The sequence below is a fragment of the Mesoplodon bidens genome, assembly GCF_964165515.1.
Source record: "Mesoplodon bidens genome assembly, chromosome: 3".
NCBI classification, from domain to species: domain Eukaryota; kingdom Metazoa; phylum Chordata; class Mammalia; order Artiodactyla; family Ziphiidae; genus Mesoplodon; species Mesoplodon bidens.
The window spans coordinates 57,676,488-57,701,857 of NC_138178.1; the positions used below are offsets into that span (position 1 = coordinate 57,676,488).

Here is a 25,370-nt window from a genome sequence, read left to right on the forward strand (position 1 = left end):
ATTCCTTTTCTTATGTTGCATCAGTGATGTATCTTTAATTAAACTTATTCTGTTTGTTTGTTTTCTCTTTGATGAATGTCAGTTAAAGAGAAATTGACTGCGGATCCAGACAGTGAAATAGCTACAACCAGCCTGAGGGTTTCTCTACTATGTCCAGTAAGTGTTAACTAATATTTGCTCTCCAGGAGGCTTAATATACATTTTCTTTGGTTATTAAGTATTTCCAGTATTTAACAAGTTCTGTTAAACTGAAACATGCCCACTTGTTTGTTAGAGTTTATGAAAAGTAAAAGACATCATGTAGTCTTAGGATTTGAAATCTAAACAAATTTATGTCTATAAAAATTTTCTACTCTTAGTAAGTTATATTTAAATACTGCTTGTGGTTATTAAATGACTTTCTCTCAGACGTAAGTGTAAAATCTCCACATAATGCATTTTATTATCTTAGTATATTTATTAAAATTTCATTTTTTAAAATAGTATACTTCTGAATAAAAATCTGGCCATGATTATTCACACATTCAGTTTAACCATTTTGCCAACAATGACTGTAACAACAATTAAAAACTATTCTATTTAGCCTGAATAATTGAATTGGTTATGCATATAAAAATCAACTAGAAATATTTTTAAACCAGAAAATGAGATCAATTTCAGTCATTTCTACAAAATAAATATAAGGCTCAAGACATACCAAATGATTAAACTGGTAGTGAAAAAGTTTCCAAAAATGTGTTAAGGTTTATTTCTTAACTAGTTTGATGTCAGGTCCACCAACAGTAGGAATGGTAGTTGAGTGATGCTTTCATACAAAAATATGTGAAAAACTGAGAGTAAATTACTTTGATATTTTGATTGCCTTTTGTTCTGTAATTAATCAAATTAATCATATTTAAATTTGGGGAGAAAGTATGGAAAATAAGGTGACTCAGCTCTTTCCTGATTTGCCAGGATTGTTCAGGCAAGCCTGATATTGAAAGCTTTTAATATTGAAATCCTGCTAATCTGATATGAAGTTATTTATTCTTAAACAAAAAATTTAAACAAAAATTAAGTGTTATTTGTCTTATATCTTAGTCTTTTATAATTTATAAAACCTCAAACAATATGAAAAAGTCATTAGCTCATGAATTAGTTTATAATAGAGTACTTTGCATAGCTCTTTTTAAAAAAAACTTTTTTGTTTTATAATTGCTAAGAGAACTCCTGTTCACTTTTAAACATCTATAAAGTACAGAAAAAAATACAGTGAAGTTAATAAAAACCACCAAATGTATAATTTTGTATATATCCTTCTATCTTTTTATTCCTTACTATAGCCAGTCATTTTTATAGGGAAAGTATTTTGACTCCAGGCTTTTTATATTATTACTTAAAATTTTTAAATTCTTTCCCAAATATATAATGCAGTCATTGACAGAACTAAGGGAGAAATAGACAGCAACATAATAATAGTAGTAGACTTCCATACCCCACTTTTGGTTATGGATAGAACAGCCAGACAGATGGTCAATAAGGAAACAAAGGACTTAAACAACACTGTATGCCAATTGGACCTAACAGATATATACAGAATACTGCACCCAACAAAGCAGAATACACATTCTTCTCAGAGCACACAGAACATTCTCCAAGACAGAGCACATGTTAGGCTACAAAACAAGTCTTAATAAATTTAAGATTAAAATCATTATAAAGTATCTTCTCTGATCACAATGTGATGAAACTAGAAATCAGTAACAGGAGGAAAACAGGAAAATCCACAAACGTGGAAATTAAACAATACATTCTTAAACAACCAATGAGTAAAAGAAGAAATCACAAAGGAATTTAGAAAATATCTGAAGACAAATGAAAATAAAAACACAATATACCAAAACTTACAGGATGCAGCAGAAGAAGGAAGTTTATAGGAGTAATTGCTTACATTAAAAAAGAAGAAAGATCTCAGATCAACAACCTAATCTTATACCTGAAGAAACCAAAAAAAAGAAAAACAAACTAAACCCAAAGTCAGCAGAAGGAAGGAAATTAGAGAGATTAGAGCAGAGATAAATGAAATAGAGAATAGAAAAACAGTCCAAAAAAATCACAAGTCGAAGAGTTGGTTTTTTGAAAAGATCAACAAAATGGACAAATCCTTAGCTAGACTAAGAAAAAAAGAGGGAAGACTCAAATAGTTAAAATTAGAAATGAAATAGACATTATAACTGATGTCACAGAAATTAAAAAGATTATAAGACACTACTGTGCCAACAAATTGGATAATGTAGAAGTGGATAAATTCTTAGAAACACATAACCTACCAAGACTGAATCATGGAGAAATAAGAAATCTGAACAGACTTATAACTAGTGAGGAGATTGAAGCGGCAATAAAAAATGTCCCAACAAAGAAAAGCCTGGGACCCTATGGCTTCATTGGAGAATCCTACCAAACATTAAAGAAGAATTAACACCAATCCTTTTCAAACTCTTACAAAGAATTGAAGAAAGAATACTCCTAAGCTCATTCTGTAAGGCTAGCATTACTGATCCGAAAACTACACAAGGACACAACAAGACAAGACAAAATGAAGCAAAAAACCCCCCCAGAAAATTGCATACCAGTATTCCTGATGAATATTGATGCAAAAACCCTAAACAAAATACTGGCAAACTGAATTCACCAGTACGTTAGAATGATCATACACCAGACCAAGTGGGATTCATAGCTGGAATGTAAGGCTGGTTCAGCATACAAAAATAAATCATTGTAATATACCACATTAACAAAATGAAGGACAAAAACCACATAATCATCTCAATCAATGCAGAAAAAACTTGACAAAAACATTTGACAAAATTCAACACCATTTCATGATAAAAACACTCAGCAAACTAGGAATAGAAGGAAGCTTCCTCAACACAATAAAAGCCATATATGAAAAGCCCACAATGAACATCATACTCAATGTGGAAAGACTTGAAAGCTCTTCCTCTAAGGCCAAGAACAAGGCTAGGATGCCCACTGTCACCACTGCTGTTCAGCATAGTACTGGAAGTTCTAGCCAGAGCAGTTAGACAAGGAGGAAAAAAAATATTGGAAAGGAAGAAGTAAAATAATCTCTGTTTGCAGATGACATGATCTTTTATGTAGAAAACACCAAAGATTCCACAAAAAAACCCCAAATAAACCTGTTTGAACTGAATTCAACAAAGTTTCAGGATACAAAATCAACAGTCAAAAATTATTTGCATTTCTATACACTAACAGTGACCAAACTGAAAAGGAAACTATGAAAACAGTCCCATTTACTATAGCATCAAAAAGGATAAAATATTTAGGGATAAGCTCAACCAAGGAGATTGAAAACTATAAAACATAACAAAAAAGAATTCAGAGAAGATAGAAATAAATGGAGAGATATCCCATAATTATGGATTGGAAGACTTAACATTGTTAAAATGTGCATACTACTCAAAGTGATCTGCAGATTCAGTGTGTTCCTATCAAATCCCAATAGCATTTTTTGCAGAAATACAAAAAAAAAATCCTTAAATTGCTGTGGAATCGCAAGGGACTCTTGAGTAGCCAAAACAATCTTAATGAGAACAAAGTTAGAGCCCTCACACTCCCTGATTTCAAAGCATCCTACAAAGCAGTAGTAATTAAGATGGTGTGGTACTGACAGAGAGGTAGATAATATAGACCAATGGAACAAAATAGAGAGAAACAACATGGTCAAATGCCTTTCTACAGGAGTGCCAAGACTACATAATGGGAAAAAGATGGTCTCTTTAAACAAATGGCATTGGGAAAACAATATTCACATGCAAAATAATGAAGTTGGACCCTTACTTTACACCATATGTAAAAATTAACTCAATATGGATTAAAGATCAAAACCGTAAGACCTTAAACTGTTAGGCTCTTAGAAGAAACATGGGGGAAAGGCTTCAGTTGAATCTGGCAGTGACTTCTTGGATATGACACCAAAAGCAGAGGCGACAAAAGCAAAGACAGACCAATGGGAATACACCCATTGGTCTTAAAAACTTAAACTTAAAAACTTAAAACCTTTTCTTGCCAAAGGAAACAGTTAACAGAGTGAAAAGACAACCTAGGGAATGGGAGAAAATAATTGAGAATTTTATACCTGATAAGGGGTTAATATACAGAATATATAAGGAACTTCTACAACCCAACAACAGCAACAAAACAAACAGCCTGATTAAACATAGGCAAAGGACTTGAATAGACATTTCTCCAAAGAAGGTATACAGATGGCTGACAAGCACATGAAAAGATTAACATTGCTAATCATTAAGGAAATGCATATCAGAATCACATGAGATATCACTTCACACCCATCAGGATGGCACCTATCAAAAAAATCAGAAGATGACAAGTTTCAGTGAGGATGCCACAGACACTGGAACCCTTGTGGACGTTGGTGGGAATGTAAAATGCTGCAGCCATTATGGAAAAACAGTATGAAGGTTCCTCAAAAAGTTAAAAATAGAATTAACATATGATCTGTTGATTCTTCTGGGTATATATCTAAAAGAATTCAAAGCAAGATCTTGAAGAAATAATTTGCATACCCACGTTCATCACATTATTCACAATAGCCAAAGGGTGGAAGCAACCCAAATGTCCATCAGGAGATGAACAAATACGGTATATATACATACAATAGAATATAATGTATGGAACATGAAAAAAGGAAATCCTGTCATATGCCATGTGGATAAACCTTGAGAACATTACAATAAGCAAAATAAGCCAGTCACAAAAGCATAAATACCATATGATTCCACTCATGAAGTATATAAAATAGTCAAAATCATGGAAGCAGAAAGTAGAAAGATGGATCCAAGGGCTGGGGGAGGGCAAATTAGTGGATGTAGAGTTTCAGTGTTGCTAGATGAAAAAGTTCTAGAGGTCTGTTGTACAACAGTATGAATATACTTAGCATTACTGAATTGTACACTTTAAGATGGTTAAGGTGGTAGGTTTAATGTTAATGTTTAAATGTTTTTACCACAATAAAAAATATTGGCCAGGGGGACATGGGGTGGATTCTTAAGTAATCAGATGTTATAACAGACTATGGTGTAAGGGAATGTGGTATTTTTTAACATTTAGAAAAATGGTTCACAGACCAGGTAAGTAGAGGGTGGGAAGAAGGCAAAGTTTTTTTTTTTAAGGTATATACCTATCATACCCTCTTTCCTCCAAACACCTATTTATCCACCCTCCCCCTTGACATGATTCCTTGCCACCCCAGTCCATTATAAAACACCAGTTCAGAGAACATGAGAAATTTAGGAACGTGCATAAGCTTCATTTTCCATTCAAATCACTGGAAGGTCTTGTTTTTCTGCAGTCTCATTTTAAAAGTGTTCACAGTTGTACTAATATATATGATGTTTATATTATTTAACATTTATATGAAACATTTGTTCATATAAATAGGGACTACAATATAAATCTTGATGTTCTTATTTATAACTAGTTTTGAATTTCATACTTCAGGTGATCTTTATATTATTAGAAAATGTTAATCATGTTTTGCTTGTTACACCTCTTAATCTAATCAGCGAGCTTTAAAATTTTCTTTCTATATCCCCCTGCTCCTCCCTTTTTAGTTTCAGCCGTTACAGCAGTTCATTTTAAATTGACTTATGCTTTCAAAATTCAGATTATAGGAGAAACAACTATATATATAACCCATAATTATAATACTTTTATGGATTTCTATTTGGCCAAAGGGACAATCCCTTTACAATTATTCTGGAACAGTAAGACAATATATTTTAGGTATGTTTTTACTCTAAAAAGTAAAACTTTGTAATGGCAACTCATCTATATATCAAATTTATAGAATAATAAAAGAGATTTGTTCCCTTTGAAATATATAAATATGATGTCTGTGCATTTGAATTACCCTTGTGATATACACAGCTCAAAATAAATGAGTTTCTGTTTTTTGTGTGCTGTTTAGCTAAAGGCAGTGAAAATAATTAAAGATGTTTTTGCTCTTTGGGAATTTTTCAGTTCTAATTTATTAAAAATAGAGCTGGAAGAATGTTTGTGAACCTGCTTTGAGAGATACTCCCTAGACCTGTAAACTCGAATGCAAATCACTTGGAGTTGATAGAAGAAAAAAAAATAAACTCCTTGGAAATTTATTCATGAAATACTTATCATAATGATGATGATGAAAAAGTTATAAAATTCTCAGTATCACACTACTTTCTTTTTATAAGGAAAAAGTACATATATTATTGATGTTTTGGGGGTCCTTTGGTATAAGCTGGTTTGAACTTATATCTAAGTAGGGTATTTTCTCTTGAAGTATCATCAGTTACTATTATGTAACTGATAAGGTTAATGGCATTAGAAAAGACATTTGGGAGTTGTTTTCAAAGTGTCTATTTGCAAATGATGCAAATATCCACCCCATCCTATAAAGGGAAAAGGGGAACTTGTAATTACAGGATGAAGATGTTCAAAGCTCAGCTTCTTTTCTGAAGTTAGAGAATTCAGTGTCCATTCATAGATAAGTATTTAGAATTTAGTGATTGTTTTTAAAAATCAGAAGTATGAGGGTCATATAATAATTACTTTGTAATTCTTTGAAGCAAGACGTTTGTGTGATGGCTAATAAACTGCATTTGAAGTTGAACTTATCCTTTCGTATACCTATTTGTAAACGTCCTTCCTGTGCCATTCATGTAGCAGTGTTCCTTAAAAATTCTGTAGGTAAACTTGTCAGTGTGGCTGATCATATAAGGGCTTGAGAGTTGCTCTCCCAATGAAAAGATGAACTGACAGCTGGGAATTATAGGGCTAAAGTTATGTGAGGTGACGGTCTTTGGAGAATAACTGCTTTTCATAGTATAAGTTCTACAGCCTATGGCTTGGATTCTGAAACAATCTTTGTTTCTTATCTTCTCATTGTCTTCATAAACTATCAGAAGTAGCCTACTAGTTCTGCAGTTACATGAACCTTGTCTACGATGACTGTATTTATCTAGGATTTCTCTACTTAGTATTAAGGCAGTAGCAAATATACCTACTCAGTAGGAATTTGCACTTCACAGATAAGTTAAGGTGTGACTTAAGACATAAAAATGTAATTTAGCACCACCACCTAGATCGTTATTTGGAAGATGTTTCTAGACTAACGCAGCATGTCTTGGCTAATGGCAAATACATGATATTTCTGTTATAAGAGCCAGTTTGTTCTTTTTGTGTATGTGCCTTTTTCATCAGGTACTTAGGTAAATCAAATCATAAAACCTGAATAGAAGTGTAGAAAGGGAGTAATGGAGTTGTTTAATACTGTGTGAGCATAACAGAGAAGACTGACTGGGCTGAGGTTTGAGTGGGTCTCCTACTAGCTTACAGAGTGATTTGAAGCAAATATGTTTCTGTACTTTAATTAATAATGGGGGACATATATTGAGTACTTGCTCTGTGTCAGGCCCTGTGCAATAAATATAATTTAGACCCCACAGTCATATGGTATAGATGCTATTTTTATCCCTATTTTCTAAAACTAAGGCTCAGAGAGGCTAAATAACTTCCAGGATTCATATCCTCAATGAATGGTGCCTCCTAGAACTACCCAGCGTGCATAGCTGAAGCCTGATCAGTACACAGGACCATCTTCTTGCTGTATGTATAGCAGGTACCTTTCCCAGTGCCAGGGATAAGGAGATGAGCCCAGTGTGTTTCTAGTAGGAGGAGAAACACATAAATAAATAGTGTAATCATATGCAGTATAGAGTTGGGAGCACAGAGAAGGAAGCTATCAGTTTTCTCTGCATCCCTCCTGTCCATACTTCTTTTTTTTTTTTACATCTTTATTGGAGTATAATTGCTTTACAATGGTGTGTTAGTTTCTGCTTTATAACAAAGTGAATCAGTTAAAAATATACATATGTTCCCATATCTCTTCCCTCTTGTGTCTCCCTCCCTCCCAGCCTCCCTATCCCACCCCTCTAGGTGGTCACAAAGCACCGAGCTGATCTTCCTGTGCTATGCAGCTGCTTCCCACTAGCTATCTATTTTACGTTTGGTAGTGTATATATGTCCATGCCACTCTCTCACTTTGTCACAGCTTACCCTTCCCCCTCCCCATATCCTCAAGTCCATTCTCTACTAGGTCTGTGTCTTTATTCCTGTCTTACCCATAGGTTCTTCATGAAATTCTTTTTTTCTTAAATTCCATATGTATGTGTTAGCATACGGTATTTGTCTTTCTCTTTCTGACTTACTTCACTCTGTATGACAGACTCTAGGTCCATCCACCTCATTACAGATAGCTCAATTTTATTTCTTTTTATGGCTGAGTAATATTCCATTGTATATATGTGCTACATCTTCTTTATCCATTCATCCAATGATGGACACTTAGGTTGTTTCCATCTCCGGGCTATTGTAAATAGAGCTGCAATGAACATTTTGGTACATGACTCTTTTTGAATTATGTATATGCCCAGTATTGGGATTGCTGGGTCATATGGTAGTTCTATTTGTAGTTTTTTAAGGAACCTCCATACTGTTCTCCATAGTGGCTGTACCAATTCACATTCCCACCAGCAGTGCAAGAGTGCTCCCTTTTCTCCACACCCTCTCCGGCATATATTGTTTCTAGATTTTTTGATGATGGCCATTCTGACTGTGTGACATGATATCTCATTGTAGTTTTGATTTGCATTTCTCTAATGATTAATGATGTTGAGCATTCTTTCATGTGTTTGTTGGCAGTCTGTATATCTTCTTTGGAGAAATGTCTATTTAGATCTTCTGCCCATTTTTGGATTGTTTGTTTTTTTGTTACTGAGCTGCATGAGCTGCTTGTAAATTTTGGGGATTAATCCTTTGTCAGTTGCTTCATTTGCAAATATTTTCTCCCATTCTGAGGGTTGTCTTTTGGTCTTGTTTATGGTTTCCTTTGCTGTGCAAAAGCTTTGAAATTTCATTAGGTCCCATTTGTTTATTTTTGTTTTTATTTCCATTTCTCTAGGAGGTGGGTCAAAAAGTATCTTGCTGTGATTTATGTCATAGAGTGTTCTGCCTATGTTTTCCTCTAAGAGTTTGATAGTTTCTGGCCTTACATTTAGGTCTTTAATCCATTTTGAGCTTATTTTTGTGCATGGTGTTAGGGAGTGATCTAATCTCATACTTTTACATGTACCTGTCCAGTTTTCCCAGCACCACCTATTGAAGAGGCTGTCCTTTCTCCACTGTACATTCCTGCCTCCTTTATCAAAGATAAGGTGACCATATGTGTGTGGGTTTATCTCTGGGCTTTCTATCCTGTTCCATTGATCTATCTTTCTGTTTTTGTGCCAGTACCATACTGTCTTGATTACTGTAGCTTTGTAGTATAGTCTGAAGTCAGGGAGCCTGATTCCTCCAGCTCCGTTTTTAGTTCTCAAGATTGCTTTGGCTACTCGGGGTCTTTTGTGTTTCCATACAAATTGTGAAATTTTTTGTTCTAGTTCTGTGAAAAATGTCAGTGGTAGTTTGATAGGGATTGCATTGAATCTGTAGATTGCTTTGGGTAGTAGAGTCATTTTCACAATGTTGATTCTTCCAATCCAAGAACATGGTATATCTCTCCATCTGTTTGTATCATCTTTAATTTCTTTCATCAGTGTCTTGTAATTTTCTGCATAGAGGTCTTTTGTCTCCTTAGGTAGGTTTATTCCTAGATATTTTATTCTTTTTGTTGCAGTGGTAAATGGGAGTTTTTTCTTGATTTCACTTTCAGATTTTTCATCATTAGTGTATAGGAATGCCAGAGATTTCTGTGCATTAATTTTGTATCCTGCTACTCTACCAAATTCATTGATTAACTCTAGTAGTTTTCTGGTAGCATCTTTAGGATTCTCTATGTATAGTATCATGTCATCTGCAAACAGTGACAGCTTTACTTCTTCTTTTCCGATTTGGATTCCTTTTATTTCCTTTTCTTCTCTGATTGCTGTGGCTAAAACTTCCCAAAGTATGTTGAATAAGAGTGGTGAGAGTGGGCAACCTTGTTTTGTTCCTGATCTTAGTGGAAATGCTTTCAGTTTTTCACCATTGAGGATGATGTTGGCTGTGGGTTTGTCATATATGGCCTTTATTATGTTGAGGAAAGTTCCCTCTATGCCTACTTTCTGCAGGGTTTTTATCATAAATGGGTGTTGAATTTTGTCGAAAGCTTTCTCTGCATCTATTGAGATGACCATATAGTTTTTCTCCTTCAATTTGTTAATATGTTGTGTCACGTTGATTGATTTGCGTATATTGAAGAATCCTTGCATTCCTGGGATAAACCCCACTTGATCGTGGTGTATGATCCTTTTAATGTGCTGTTGGATGCTGTTTGCTAGTATTTTGTTGAGGATTTTTGCATCTATGTTCATCAGTGATATTGGCCTGTAGTTTTCTTTCTTTGTGACATCCTTGTCTGGTTTTGGTATCAGGGTGATGGTGGCCTCATAGAATGAGTTTGGGAGTCCTCCTGTCCATACTTCTGATACTGTAAATTGGCATTACTCCCTCAAGTTGATGACACATTCTGGGTCCTTTTTTATTCTTCATCACTACATCCTGTTGAAGTAAGGAGGAAACCATGTTACTTCAGAGATAGAAAAAGAGGCCCAGCAAGGTTAAGTGCCTTTCCTAGAGGCACAGTAAATCACTGGTGTGAGAACAATAATTTAGGGCCCCAAATGACAGTTAATTTCCTTGGTAGACTAGGAAATTGCACATTTCCGTGAAATTCTCCTAAGCCAAGAATCTTTTCCTCTTTTTTCCTCATTTAACTCATATCCTTTCCAAGGCCTTATGTTTTTCAAGCTCACAAACATGTGGAAGATCTTTTCCTGATATTTTGCAAAAAATGTGGTTACTGAAAGTAGGTGACTTCTATACTGTATGGCCATTGTGACCTACGGGGACCCCACAGTGGTTATCCAGCTGTACTGTACGAAGTGTCTTCCATGCAAGGAGGTCATGATATGGTAACTCCCTGGGCAGATCTTTGGACAGCTTTTCTGCTTTGGTCCAAAGCTGGCATTTCAGGGACCAGATGAAGCAGATTTCATTGTTCGTAGGACAGACTCAACCTATGTCAGCATAAGCACTATTTGCAGGGCAAGAAGAGCAAGTCTCATAACATGCTAGAGATGCTAGAGGTCCAGAGGTGTTTGCTGAATTGCCTGTGATGGTGCCCAGTGAGGGAAGAGAGTGCGCACACCTGGGTTTCTTCTCAGAGCTGCTGTTTGGCAATTATGCCGAGCATTGTGGGGAATGCTTATTCTGTTCTGACCTCTGAATTACAATCAACCTGATATCTTAATGAGAGTATCTGCATTTAATAAGGCATTCCTTTTTCCTTTCCCAATACCTAGTAAAGTGGTTCTTAACATTTTTGGATTAGGGACTACTCTAAGAATTTGGTGAAAGCACTTTCCCTGGAAAAATGCACACACTTACAAGATTTTGCATGTAATTTCAAGGCGTTCATAGTTCTTCCCCCTAAAAGCAGATCTGTAAGCTGTGGATTGAGGGTAAATAACCTCTGCTGTAACTTTCCATAGTCTCTTTATTTTAACATCCAAAGAAATATTGTAATTTTTAACCGGTAGATGTTTCACAGAAAATGTGTTAAAAGTAAACAGAATACGCTTTAAATTGGAATACATACACTTTGTGTTTCAGGAAAAATTTTGTATAACAGTTGTCTAATATTTACTTTTGTCTCCCTTTTTCAAAGCTTGGTAAAATGCGGCTGACAATTCCATGTCGGGCCCTTACGTGTTCTCATCTGCAGTGTTTTGATGCAACTCTTTATATTCAGATGAATGAGAAAAAACCAACTTGGGTTTGTCCTGTCTGTGATAAGAAGGCTCCGTATGAACACCTTATTATTGATGGGTATGTCAATTTAAAGTTTTTCCTTGTACTTCAAAATAACCATCTATTATTGGTTTTGTTATCCATCACGTTTGGGATTAAAATTCTATAGGTAGTGTTTTCTGAGTTACGTATTTTTAGGATTTTCATGACTGTAGATGTCAGTAGTTTTCTAAGTAATTAATATTGTGAACATTTTTCCTTTTTAACTTTATGTCTCCTTGTTTGGAAAATGTGTGCCTTACTGTCAGTGCCTCCTGACATTTACCATTTTAAAGCACCAGTGGTTCTAAGTAGGATGTACTTACACCTTTTCCTAACATGAATCCATCTATCCCTAGACATGCATACCATTTTGGAGAGAGAATGAAAGAACTGTGAAACTCTGGCTAACCTAACTGACCAGAAATTGGTCTGTTTTTGGAGATTTCCTGGTGCTTCAGTTGTGGGCCAGCATACCTACTCCCTACCATACGGACTCCTAAAACTGATCAACACACTGAATAGCAGCTCTCTTTGTTTTTCTGTTTTCTCTAAAATACTTGTCTTTGTCTTTCTTCTCCACCTATAGCATCACAACAGTTGATTATTTTTTTTAACACTCTGGTATTTTATCTGTCCTTCCAAACATCTTCGAATATCCCTTTCAGTTTTCTCCTATTCTCTAGCCTCCTTTTTTTCCTTTTTGCCACTGAACAAAGATAAATTGTGAAAAGAAGGATCTTCTTGAGATTTCCTGTACTCTTTAGAAAAATGCTTAATACAACTTACCTATAATATTTGAGGAAACATAGAAGCCTGAAGGTATAACCTAAGGAATGGAATACATTTAGTGATAGAAGTGTAATCCAGAGCTTGAAAGATGTCAGACCAGACATATGGGGAGAAGTAAACATGTAACTTAAATGTTTTATGTTTGATTTTTCAGAGATGTCAGTGATCACTAATAAATCAGAATTGAATAATATTTTACCAACTCTGTATATTATGTAACTCTAGATGCCTGCATCAATTGGGATTATTCTTTCTTACTATAAAAGCCACACATACACACACACTCCTAAAGAAAAATTGGAAACATACGAAAATAAAAAGCTGTTATGTTATTTTCTGATTTTTTTCCCCATATTTGTGTTTATACAGTATTAGTATTTTTTATCCTTTGGTTTCATTTAACATTACAAACTAAGAATTTGAACATTAATTTTACACATTTTTGAAAATCTCATTTTTTAATATCTGCATGGTAATTATCAAGGAGCTTTAACTTTCAATACATATTTTTGCATGTATTTCTTCAGTTATCAAATAAGATGTGCTTATTGTAGGCAATTTGGATTATGTTGAAAAATATAAAGAAAAAGAATAAATATCCACAATGTCACCACTGAGAGATAAGCACTATTTATATACCACTCACACACAGAATTTTATTTTTAAAATATAGAGTTTTCTTTTCTTGGCCTCTTCACACTTTCTGTGAACATATATTTCCCCCCATATTATTAAAAAAAAATCTTTGGAAACCTCATGTTTCATGGTTACATAATATTTTCTTGCATACAGGTACCATAATTTAAGTAACTATTCTCCTATTTAGCCCTAGATTTTGAGAACAGATATACTTTGTCTGTTACACTTTCTTTCTCATTTATACTTGTACAGAACATAGAAGGTCTGAATGTTTTTTGAATAGTAATAATTCTAATTGGTCTTACTTTAGAATGTGATATTCAAAGGACAAAATGTTTTTTATAGCTTGTTTATGGAAATCCTGAAGTACTGTACAGATTGTGATGAAATACAGTTTAAGGAGGATGGCTCTTGGGCACCTATGAGATCAAAAAAGGAAGTACAGGAAGTTTCTGCCTCTTACAATGGAGTTGATGGTGAGTGTTAGTTTTCCAAAAGAGTGGGGCAGTCTCCCTGTTGTTGTAAAGGCTTGGTTTTCAATATTAAAACACATAAAAATTTTAAGAATACTCAGCAGTTTATGGATAGCTCAGTAACTCTTATTAAATTATTGATTAAATGTTCAGAAGTAGTGAAACTCTAAATTCACTTTCTGCCAGCTTTTAAAATTTTGTGGTATAAGATTTCAGAGTAACATAATCTAATAAGTTATTTCTAAAGTCATGCTTTTGAAATGGTATCCTTTTAAATTTTTTTACAGACTTGGTACAGGTTAGTGAATGTTCTTTTTTCACTTACATTTTTTTCCTGGCTTTTTTAGTATGTTTTTGCTGGAAGGAAACTATGACTTTTTAAAAATGTTACTATAACATCTCTCAGTATATCAGGTATTGTACAGGTAAACATGTGTAATATATAGTGTTTGCCCTCAGACTACTTTTATTCTGAGGTGGACATATACTTTGATTGTTTGCCCTAATTCAGAATTGTTTTTCAAAAAAATCCTTTAACAACCGATAATAAATAATAGTTTTAAGCTTAGGGGAACAGAGCCACTGTTGCTTTTATATTCTTGGACCCTAGCAATATAATGTAACTGATAAAGTCTAAACTACAACTGATAATTGAATCCATAGGCTGAGAAAAAGAGATGTTACAGGTCTTTTATGCCTTGTGTTTCAATCATTCCCACACAGGATGCTTGAGCTCCACATTAGAGCACCAAGTGGCTTCTCATCACCAGTCCTCAAATAAAAGTAAGAAAGTAGAGGTGATTGACCTAACCATAGACAGTTCATCTGATGAAGAGGAGGAAGAGCCATCTGCCAAGAGAACCTGCCCTTCTCTCTCTCCCACATCACCACTAAGTAATAAAGGGTAAGTGGTGAGATCTTAAAAAAAAAAAAAAAAAAAAGAACAATTCATTGTGAAAGTTAATTTTGCAAATAGGGTTAAAAGATCTGCTAAATAAAATGATTGTAAAACTTAACTTAGTAATGATTGTAAAGCTTAGTAATCAGAGAATAAGTTGAATTTTTCTCAGATGTGTTTCTTAAGGGGTTGGAATAATGCATTAAAGGGGTCACTTGGATATGGTCTTCATTGTACCAAAAGATGATTCTAGTACAGTGGTTCTTAAACTTGGGTATACATCAGTATCACCTGAAGGGCTTATTAAAACACATTGCTTCCCTAGACCCCATGTCTGATTCAGGAATAGGAACTGAGAAAATGTGTATTTCTAATAAGTTCCCAGGTGATCCTAATGCTGGTCGTAGGATTTAAAATATTTACTCAAACTGGAAAATGTGTGCTGTAAAATTAACCCCCAGTTGAGTATTTCAAGCAGAAAGCAGAGGAAGTCCAGATGAATGCTTTAAACCTGCCTCAGAATGTATAAGACTGGCAATGAAAGAAGTGCAGGACTTAAGTTGCAGTACACAATGCTTTATGTTTTGCAGGCTCATTTCCCATACTTCCCATTAGTCTCATATTGGTAATAATGTACCTTGGTTATGCTTCACGTCACTTCATGAAACACTGTTACCTACTTTATGTAAAACACGCTGTGCTAAACATGGGTGATAATAAAGTAAGTAAGTACAGTCCCAACCTTAAAGAGTTTAACATTTTGTAGAGGATGGTAAAACAAGTAGCTGACTCTAGCTGTACTCTTAAACAGAGTGTTAGTCTTAAGAGACACTTCGGGGATTCTCAGCAAAAGACTTCATGTTTTGCTGAGGCACAGTTGTAGCACACCAAAGGTAAATCTAGAAATCCACGTGTGACCCCTTTTAGGTATATATCAGGAGAGTTATGTGGCCTGATGTAATTGAATAGTAGCTATTCAGAAAATCTTCCAGCAAACTGTAGTGCCTGAAGGAAGAATGTAAGTGAGGAAGGGAAAGTCTGCAGAAAGCATTGTTACAGATTTCAAGGTTAAAGAGGAAAAGTAAACACCAGACCAAAAGCAGGCATTTCTGTGCTTGGAGTCAAATTATTTTCAAGCTTGATATTGTTTGATGAGATAAAAAGATCTTCTATTTGAGTATATTTGTAGTTACTTGAAAGATGAAGTTGCAACAGTAAAAGAGCACAATTGTGATAAATGTGGCTCCTCTCTCATTACAGGACTTTGACTATTTCAGGAATCTTTATAGTACAACCAGACATATGACGCAGGTTGATATTTTCACTCTAGCGTAGCTTATTTTATCATAGAGACAGAAATAAAAGACATTAAAAGCAGTATCATAATTCTATACAAAATGAATATTTAAACACTAATTCTGCCTTACATCCTACTTTATGAACATTCACCTCTGATGAAAGCCTGCGTTGATGGCTGTTATCCAACAAGCCCGACCGTATTACTATACCAGCTTCTTTCTTAAATCTGAGTTGTGGGTGGGGGGCGGGGAGGGACGAAGAGTCAAATTAGCAAAAGCTGGTGTAGTTAGAGCAAATATCTGTAGAATTTTGATCCTAAGATATTTTATGTTTTATATATATTTTTAAATGGTAGATTTAACATAGCATGACCAAAACATATCATCATTTTATTACTTTAAATGCCCTAAAACAGCACCTTAAAATATATTTCATAAATCTGGGTATATAAATACTTTATGGATTAAATGCATCATTATATATACGTTAGTTCTGCTCTTTCGTATATTGATAGTAGTCATACATATGTAAACACTTTTCCTTAAAGGAAACTTTCTGAGTGTTTCGAAATCTAATTTTTCTTCTTTGAATATTTGCTTTGCTGTTTCTCCAGAAATAGTTTGTTTATTATGTTTGGGAAATTACATTAGATGCATTAACTACTTCCTGAGCTTCCCAGTGACTAATTGAACCCAGATAGAGTATTTGCTAACGCCAGACCTTTCTCTCTTGATTTTCAGATAAAAACAGGCAACCTGAAAGTTTATGACATTTTTAGAAGAATAGCACCATATTCAGTACCAGTGACCATTTTTCAGTAATGACTAGCCAATAAATAGAAACCTAAACCCAGCATATTGTATTTGTTATTGTGCAGTGTGAAGGTGGAAATGCACTTTAGAATATTATCATAAAATTGAAAGAGAAGGAGCCAGCCAGGAATTATAAAGAGGCAAAGATTAGTAAATGTAAAACATTTTGCTGTCTTTAGCTGCTGAGTGTTCATCCAGAAATTACCTTTGCTGTTTGGTATACCAAGATGTTTTCAGAGACTAGCATTTCAACTCCTTTTGTCTCTCTTGTAATCCCTTAGGTATTGTCAGAGGAGATAGCTAATGGAAAATGGTACTTGCTATAGATGTAAGAGGTTTAGTTAAGTTTCCATTAGACAAAACATTTTTATGAGGTGGATGAGAGTATATTTTATGCTTCATATCCCATTCATAAAAATATGGTAGAAGATCATAACTAGAACTCTATTCCTGGAAATCCAACCTTGGCATCTTTTGAAATATTCTTTACCATTGAAATTGCATCTCTATACCCTGAGGACTTTACGTGAAGTTTTAAAAGCAAAAGACAGCCTGTTTCTACCTTCTTTTCTCTTTATTTTCTATAACTTATATGTCTATTAGCCTCTTGTATGGTTGGGATAGCATATGGCCCTTATGTTTTCACTCAGGACTATTAGAATTCTTTCTTTTTCTTTTCAAAATCATTTTAATTCTTCCTTTTCTTTTTCCTTTATTTCTCCCTCCTTTTTGCTTTTCCTTGATTTTTGGTAAAGAAAAAAAGATTTAACTACTCAGCTACTTAAACATTTCACTCTGTTCTTCCAGAATCCCTCTCTTTGTTCTTTTTTTCTTTTTCCATTTATACTATTCTCCCTTTAAAAACGCTGTACCACCTGTTCATTATGGAGCATCTTTACTCCTTGTCTTGCTGCCTTTGTTCATTCAGCAGGCCTTTTATGTAAATAGCGTGATAATGACTGTGCCGGGCATTGAATATACCGAGATAAACAGTACCTAGTTTTTATTCTCGTAAATCTTACAAGTCTGAGGGCCACTGTTAACTCCTCACTGCTCATATTGCTGCATTCCCCTAGTCTTGTTAATATGTGTTTTCTTTGCAAGGATTTACCTAAACTTTTTACTAGCCAGCACTCTAGTGCTTATTTTTTAAAGGTTTCAGAATTTTGTCTGCTGTAGATACTTTTCACTCATTCCATTGAAGTGGCTCAGCCGTGCCTTCCCCCTGCATTCTGAAAGTGTAGACGACATTGTTCCAAAGACAACATGTGATTTATGAATATTGGATACCATTGCGTTCATCTTTTTTTCCCTATAGCCTCTGAAAGATGCTATTAAGTATACAAATTATTTCCTAATAATTATGGTAGTCTAAATTATATATTGCTTTACTTGTCTTTTGTTTTTATTTTCAGCACAAAAACTAGGACTCATTGTGAGATGCAACCCTTTTTAAAAGTTCAACTGACTCATGAAAATTTGCAAACCTTTTCTTCTTCTAGCATATTAAGTCTTCCACATCAAGCATCTCCAGTGTCCCGCACCCCAAGCCTCCCTGCTGTAGACACAAGCTATATTAACACATCCCTCATCCAAGACTACAGACATCCTTTCCACATGACACCCATGCCTTATGACTTGCAAGGTGAGTCACCGGTTCTTCTGTGTCGTCACATAGCATTGTGAATGCCTTTGATCTATATAGTCTTCTTCTGGGCAAGTATAAGAAAGGTCGAAAGATTAGGAAAAGAGGGGGTTGGATCTAGGAAACTGGGAGAAATACACACAGTGGTCATAAATAAATACAGACTCAGTTCCTTGTTAGTACCTTCATCAGTAGCCAGTGTTTTACTACCAGTGGTAAAAACAGTGCAATGACCTTTAGGTTTTGTGTGCTTCAAAGTAGTCTGCAGGTTGTTTTTTAATGACTTCCAATATGTTGCTTTAAATTTTGATATTTATGGCAATTATTTTTTGTTCCCTGAATCCAGTTATAATGCAGAAGGCATTGTGGGTAGCTATGTCATATTGTATTTTAGATAATGCAGAATTGAAACATTGGAAAGCTTTAATTTTTATTCGGGTGAACCTGATTCTTCTCTTTGAAAGTAATTTGAAATGTCAGTATACTCATTTCTACGATGTATTTTGAGTTCATAATAATCATTTACATTATCAAAAAGAATTACTAGTTCTCATTATCTTTGTAATTTAATAATTTGTACATTAGCCATATAATCTGAGAACATTTTTTAAATTACAAAAAGCCATATCTGCTCATTGTAGAAAATATAATACAGAAGCACAAAGTGCCCTCCACCCATTTCCTACAGTAAAATTCAGGGTCACTGCCAAGGATCTTGGGAGCTGAGACAGTTGAGTGGATTCTTAGTGATTGTTAGGAAAACCCTATTTCAGCTCTGTCCAATAGAACCTTCTGCAGTTAGGGAAATGTAATCTGACCAGTACAGTAGCCACTAGCCACATGTGGTTATGGAACATTTAAAATGTGGCTAGTATGACTAAAGAACTGAATTTTTCATTTTATTTAATCTTAGTAAATTGAAATAGCCACATCAGGTGGTTAGCAGCTACTCTGTTAGGCAGTGTAGCCCCATTTCTCACTGCCTGTTAGCCCACTGCCAAGCTCACTATCAAGAACCGCAGTACTGGGACTTCCCTGGCGGTCTGGTGGTTAAGACTCCATGCTTCCAGTGCAGGGGATGCAGGTTCGATCCCCAGTTGGGGACCTAAGATCCCACATGCCTTGCGGCATGGCCAAAACAAACAAACAAACAAAAAACACAGCACTATACATTTTGCAGGATCCTTATGTTATAATCTGTTCTAGTGTAGACAGTGGATGGATCCCCAAAGTGTTTTTGTTGTCATATTTTTATCTATACCTGATTGTTGTACTTTTCTCCAAGTTTAGATATCATAATAAGGCATTTTATTCATGTTGGTTTACTTGCTCTTCGTCACATTACACATTGGGCAATATGGACAAGAATGTGACTTGGAAGGGGCCGGCTTACAATGACTTCCTGGCAGCCAGGGATGAGAGCTGGTCCTTCTGTAATAGCCTCCACGCCAGCAGTCAGACACCCCCTCAGATCTCTTCCCCTCTCATGTCACTCAGGAGTCTCTGAGTTAGAATCTGGAACAGATAGTGGGAAATGAAGGAATTTGAGAAAGAAAATCTGTCTTACAACTTGCTTAATGTAAAAACGTTCTTATCCACAAAATGAGACCAAAGAAATTACATACCTCATGAGGTGCTTGTGAGGAGTAAATTCGAGTAGATTGAAAGGTGACTTTAGGGGAGTCAATGAGAGCATCTAGTGAAAAGTGCTCTGTCAATTTAAGGGATCAGTGTTGGACTTAACAGGGCAGCAGTGGCCCAAGTCCCACAAATGGAGTCACCGGAGTGCAAATCATTGCTAAAGGTTGAACTCCAGGCTTTGTAATCTAGAGATGGGAGAGATGTAAAACATTCAGCTCAACTCTTCATGTTTAAATAAAATTCTAAATGAATTTAGAATTAGCTTTTTAAGATATTTGTTTTTGTAGTGTTGGGGCATTTGGAAGGCTTTTTCTTTCTTTCTTTCTTTTGTTTCTTTTTTTTTAAACTAAAAAAATTTTTTCTCCCACAGGATTAGATTTCTTTCCTTTCTTATCAGGAGACAATCAGGTATGTTATATGAAAAAAATACTGTTATTTTAATTCTAAGTTAAAATACTTAAAAGTATAATATGTAGCCAAGAGAAAGAAAATAAATTTCCTTAGGAAATTCAGAGTAGTTATACCCATTATTGTTAAGGTTTTAAAAATTTAAATAAAAGTCCCTTTGTTTCAGCTGTGCCTGAATATATAGTAACTACAGTGTCTATTTGTTGGTTCCCAGTACTGTTTTATAAAAAACAGGGCAGTGAGTCATATTGACTGATAAATTTCTTGGCCATATATCTCCAGAAGAGAAAGAAAGTGGACTTTCCTGTTTCCTGCTGCTTCTGAGTATATGCCTCTTTGGAAATAGCACTATGAAAATTGCTTGCAATACAAATGAAAACAAAAAAATAATATTTTTATTCCCTCCCACAACCCCCCCCCCAGTTTTAGCTACAAAAATGTCTCTTAAGATCAGTGATGTGCCAATAAAAATTAAAATAAAAAAAAAAGGTCAATGATGTGATCATTACATAAGACCATTTGATTTTGCAAAATGTTTTACTAAATATTTCAGAAACATCAGGTACTCAGAATATATTAAATTCAGGACTTTGTTCTGCTGAGAAGAAAGTTTATTAATTTATAAGTATAATTAACTTTATTTCCTGTGTTTTGTTTCCCCTCCCTAGCATTATAACACCTCCCTGCTTGCCGCTGCAGCAGCAGCGGTTTCAGATGATCAAGACCTCTTACACTCGTCTCGGTTTTTTCCATATACCTCCTCACAGATGTTTCTTGATCAGTTAAGTGCAGGAGGCAGTACTTCTCTGCCAACCACCAATGGAAGCAGCAGTGGCAGTAACAGCAGCCTCGTATCCTCCAACAGCCTAAGGGAGAGCCATAGCCACACCGTCGCAAATAGGAGCAGCACAGACACAGCATCCATCTTCGGCATCATACCAGACATTATCTCATTGGACTGATTCCCTTGCCCCTGCTGCTTCCATCCCTACCCCAGATTAAATGGACTTGGTAGAAAGAAGAGAACTTTGTGCTATGTTTTACCTTATTCTGTTTAGAAAAGTACACAAGCGTGTTTTTTTTCCTTTTTTTTAGGGAAAAAATTAAAAGAAATGTACAGAGAACAAAACTATATTTTCAGTTTTACTTTTGTATATAAATCTAAGACTGCCTGTCTGAAAAAACACTTGTAAAAAACAAAAAAAAGGAAAGAAAAGAAAAAAAAAAGAAAAAAAACAAGTACCCATAAACCACCTTCAGTTCATTCTTTCTGGATTCTGAAGATTTTTTTTTTCATCATTTGTCCTATTTGGTTTTATTTTACTTCAATGGCATTATTTTATTTGCAATAACAGAAAAGGAATTGCATGTATGAAGTTTTAAATTGTGGGCTTTTCTTTGTTGTGGGGAGGGGCTGGGGGATAGTTTTAATTTCCATTTTCTAAAAATGACAGACTTGGATTCTGTTTGTGTGTGTGCATATTTTATCCAGCCTTAAGTTATAAATCTCATCTGTTCCTCTGCATTCCCTATGTATTTTCAGGACATAGCTTGTGGGTGTGTGTGTGTCTGTCTGTATTTTTGTGTCGTTACTGTTCCTTCTCCCGAGTTTGCATTCAGTTGATAAATCAGTTGCCTGCTTCTTTCAAAGTGCTTTGAAGGTCTTGAACTCTCATATGAGCATCTTTCTCGACTATCCCAGTTGCATGTTCTCCATCACATATTGTCTCTTATTTGCTAGATACCCCTGAGCATATGTTTCAGAGATTGGAGTAGAGCTATCTGGGTAAGGAGTAGGCTTAGCCGACCTGTGAATAATACACTTTAGTCTAGTTCTTTATTTTAAATTTGGATTGCCAGTATTATGTATTTAAACCAAGTCTGTGAACACCTGCTTTTTTGGCCACAGGGTAACAAGTTTTCATGTAAGATCTTCATACCAAAGTAGGAAGTCAAAATAGCTTAGAAAGCCCTGTTGGATGTCTTGTGCAGCTGACAGAGGTGAGGCTACATCACCTCAAAAAAGAAAGACAGTCAATTATCCTTAAAAGTAAATTCTCTTCGGAAAATACAATGCACCACACATGTCAGTCTGTAGAAATCTATCATCTGATAAACAGTTGAAATTCAAAATGGGCTTGATCCTTAGTCATTTTCACTCTCTGGTTCTGAGTGTACTTATTTTTTTAGCCTAGTTGTTTGTTTTATATTTTTCTTCACCTTTTAAAGACAAGCATGACATAGGAAAGTCAAATCTTTTTAAGAATTCATGGATCAGTCTGATCTACTCTTATTAATAATGGAAATGTAAATATATTGAAAACTGTTTTTCAGGAAATGAGTGAGGGTTGGAGGGAAGGAAAAAGTGGTTCTACTTGTGTTCCAAAATCCTCATCAGAGAAGGTCCGTTTTTCAGGTAATATCTGAAGGTGTTGTTTATCTGATTGAAAGGTTTAAGCAGGTTTAACAGAAAAGATAAAGAAGGGGCATAACGATTACCAATTTTCCAGACTGTATTTTTTTTTTTTTTTTTTTTTTTTTGGCGGTACGCGGGCCTCTCACTGTTGTGGCCTCTCCCGTTGCGGAGCACAGGCTCCGGACGCGCAGGCTCAGCGGCCATGGCTCACGGGCCCAGCCGCTCCGTGGCATGTGGGATCTTCCCGGACCGGGGCACGAACCCATGTCCCCTGCATCGGCAGGCGGACTCTCAACCACTGCGCCACCAGGGAAGCCCCAGACTGGATTTTTATATCACAACTGTTAATGTTCTCAGAGTTGATGAAGGACCACCTTTGTGTATAAAATTGTCATTTTAAACCTTGCAGTGGTGACAAATTGACCTACTTTAATCCAGTTAGAGTTCAAGATGGCTGTATCTTCTGTTGTCTGATGAAATTAATGGTTCACATGACTGTGTGGCATCTAAACATACCTGTTTTTACAGTATCTCTCTGCCACCAAATTGTTGACTTGAATTTTGAAAAACAAGTTGGTATTGATATGTATATGTGTGTGTGTATATATGTATTTATAGACAAGTGTGTGTGAGTGACAACTGAGTTATATAGTCTTCCCTACGCATGTGTATTCCACACATACATGGCTGAGTTATAGTCACTAAACAATTTGCAATAAAAAAAATTCATTGTCAGTTAAAACAGGAAATAGTTAAGTTTTTAAATGAATCTGGTGTTATGTGAGTACACACTTTAGAACTCTCATTGCCATGTTAACTTAGGCTAATATCTAATAGTATTATAATTTGTGTCTAAATTCAGATTGGGATAGAAATTACTTAAATTGTAGGGAGTTGCTTCTTATTTCACATTGTTATAGGAAACGTTTCTGTTAAGTCAGCTACCTAAGATAAAATGAATAGTTTTGTTTTTCTTTATTTGTTGTTGTTAGTGGTCTCAGAATTCTGATCAATAACTTTGTGTATGATGCTGAATAACAAACTCTTTGAATGATCCAGTTGAAAAACCGTCCCTCTACTTTCTTCAGCCCAGTTTTGGAGAGGGTTATTTTCCCTCAGGGTCCTGCGTTACACCAACCGAAGGGAAGAACAGGTAACAGGGAGAAATAAATGTCTGTCTAGTAGCTTTGGTCGTGTCTCCACGGGAGAAACTAACCATTCAGTTTGTCTTTTTATTTTAGTTCATTCCACTCTTAAGGAGTTTGTTCCCTTCAGTTGTTAACTTTCTAAAATGTTGCAGTAGTAGTAGCTATTACTCTGTTGGTCTCATGGCCGCTATTAGTCAATCAGACTTTTTATGGCCCATAGTAATTATTAGTGGAGTCATGCACTGCATCTTTATCTTCTAAGTTTTTGTTTGTTTGTTTTTAAAGCACAGTTATTTCTTTTTTCCCTAGCCCACCGTCACTCCCCCACCCATGCTAATATTGACATGCTGTGGACAAATAATGACTCTCAGAATCTTTAGTCAAGTTAGCACCACCCCCTTGCCTTGGTCACTCATAACAGGTGCGCATATGTTTGTGTGTCTGTATAGTACTGTGGGTGGGGGTGTGTGTGTATATGCACACACACACATCTTTAGTATAATAGCTGTTTGACTAGCAGGGTTGAAGTGGCTTTTAATTATTTTGTGGGCATTATTGAACACGTTTTTAAAAGTATCTGGACCTTAACCATGCCACGCTTGGTTGACTAATTTATTTTGAGCATTAAAAATTTTCTACTTCTATTAATGTAGACATTATCACAATTCTCTATTATTACTGACTTAGAAAAGATACACTTAAGCTTCTGAGAAATGTAATTTCTTGGCAGATTTTCCTTTGAGTCAAATGTCTGAAACTGAATGAAAATACATCCCAATTTTAAATTACTAATTGTGGAAAGAATATTGTTTTTAAACAGCTGCAATTTTAAACACATAAAACACTTCAAGATCTTTAGGACTTTAAAGCACATTTGAAATTATTTTAGTAAGAGTTTTGTTTTATCAATACATGTTGAATTCTGTTTTTTAATTAAAAGAAAACACAAAGCTTAGATTTCAGAAAGAGGGAGGGAGAATAGCTGGTGGTCCCAGAGTGTGCTGCTGTTAATTGTTTAATTAACAAAGGGGAAAAATGTATATAAACAGATATAAAAGTTACCATAAATTCCATGAACTTAAATCTGTGATTCATTGCCTTAAAACTTTCTCTCTTAGAATTTCCATACCGCATGCCAAACCAGTAAAATGGCTTTTAAAAATGTATAGTAGACCAATGTCAGTTTGTATAAAAGTACCAAGTGAAAATATTTATTACATGCATTGGAAAAAAAATTGTTTACCTATTGAATGTTACCTGTTTATGTAGAGCTCTTTAGATGTAATAAAAGAAAAGCCTTCAGTTAA

General features: G+C 35.1%; 1 protein-coding gene across 1 annotated transcript in view; it reads left to right on the top strand.

Moving 5' to 3' along the window:
* The window catches only part of PIAS1 (protein inhibitor of activated STAT 1), a 122,146-nt gene extending 96,776 nt beyond the window's left edge, over window positions 1-25,370 (top strand). Inside the window, exons 8-14 of the mRNA XM_081227775.1 lie at window positions 83-156; window positions 11,771-11,931; window positions 13,669-13,799; window positions 14,520-14,700; window positions 18,308-18,450; window positions 20,462-20,499; window positions 21,168-25,370. Of these exons, the coding sequence (XP_081083901.1) occupies window positions 83-156; window positions 11,771-11,931; window positions 13,669-13,799; window positions 14,520-14,700; window positions 18,308-18,450; window positions 20,462-20,499; window positions 21,168-21,461 (1,022 nt within the window). The 3' untranslated portion in view covers window positions 21,462-25,370. The remainder of the gene's footprint in view (window positions 1-82; window positions 157-11,770; window positions 11,932-13,668; window positions 13,800-14,519; window positions 14,701-18,307; window positions 18,451-20,461; window positions 20,500-21,167) is intronic.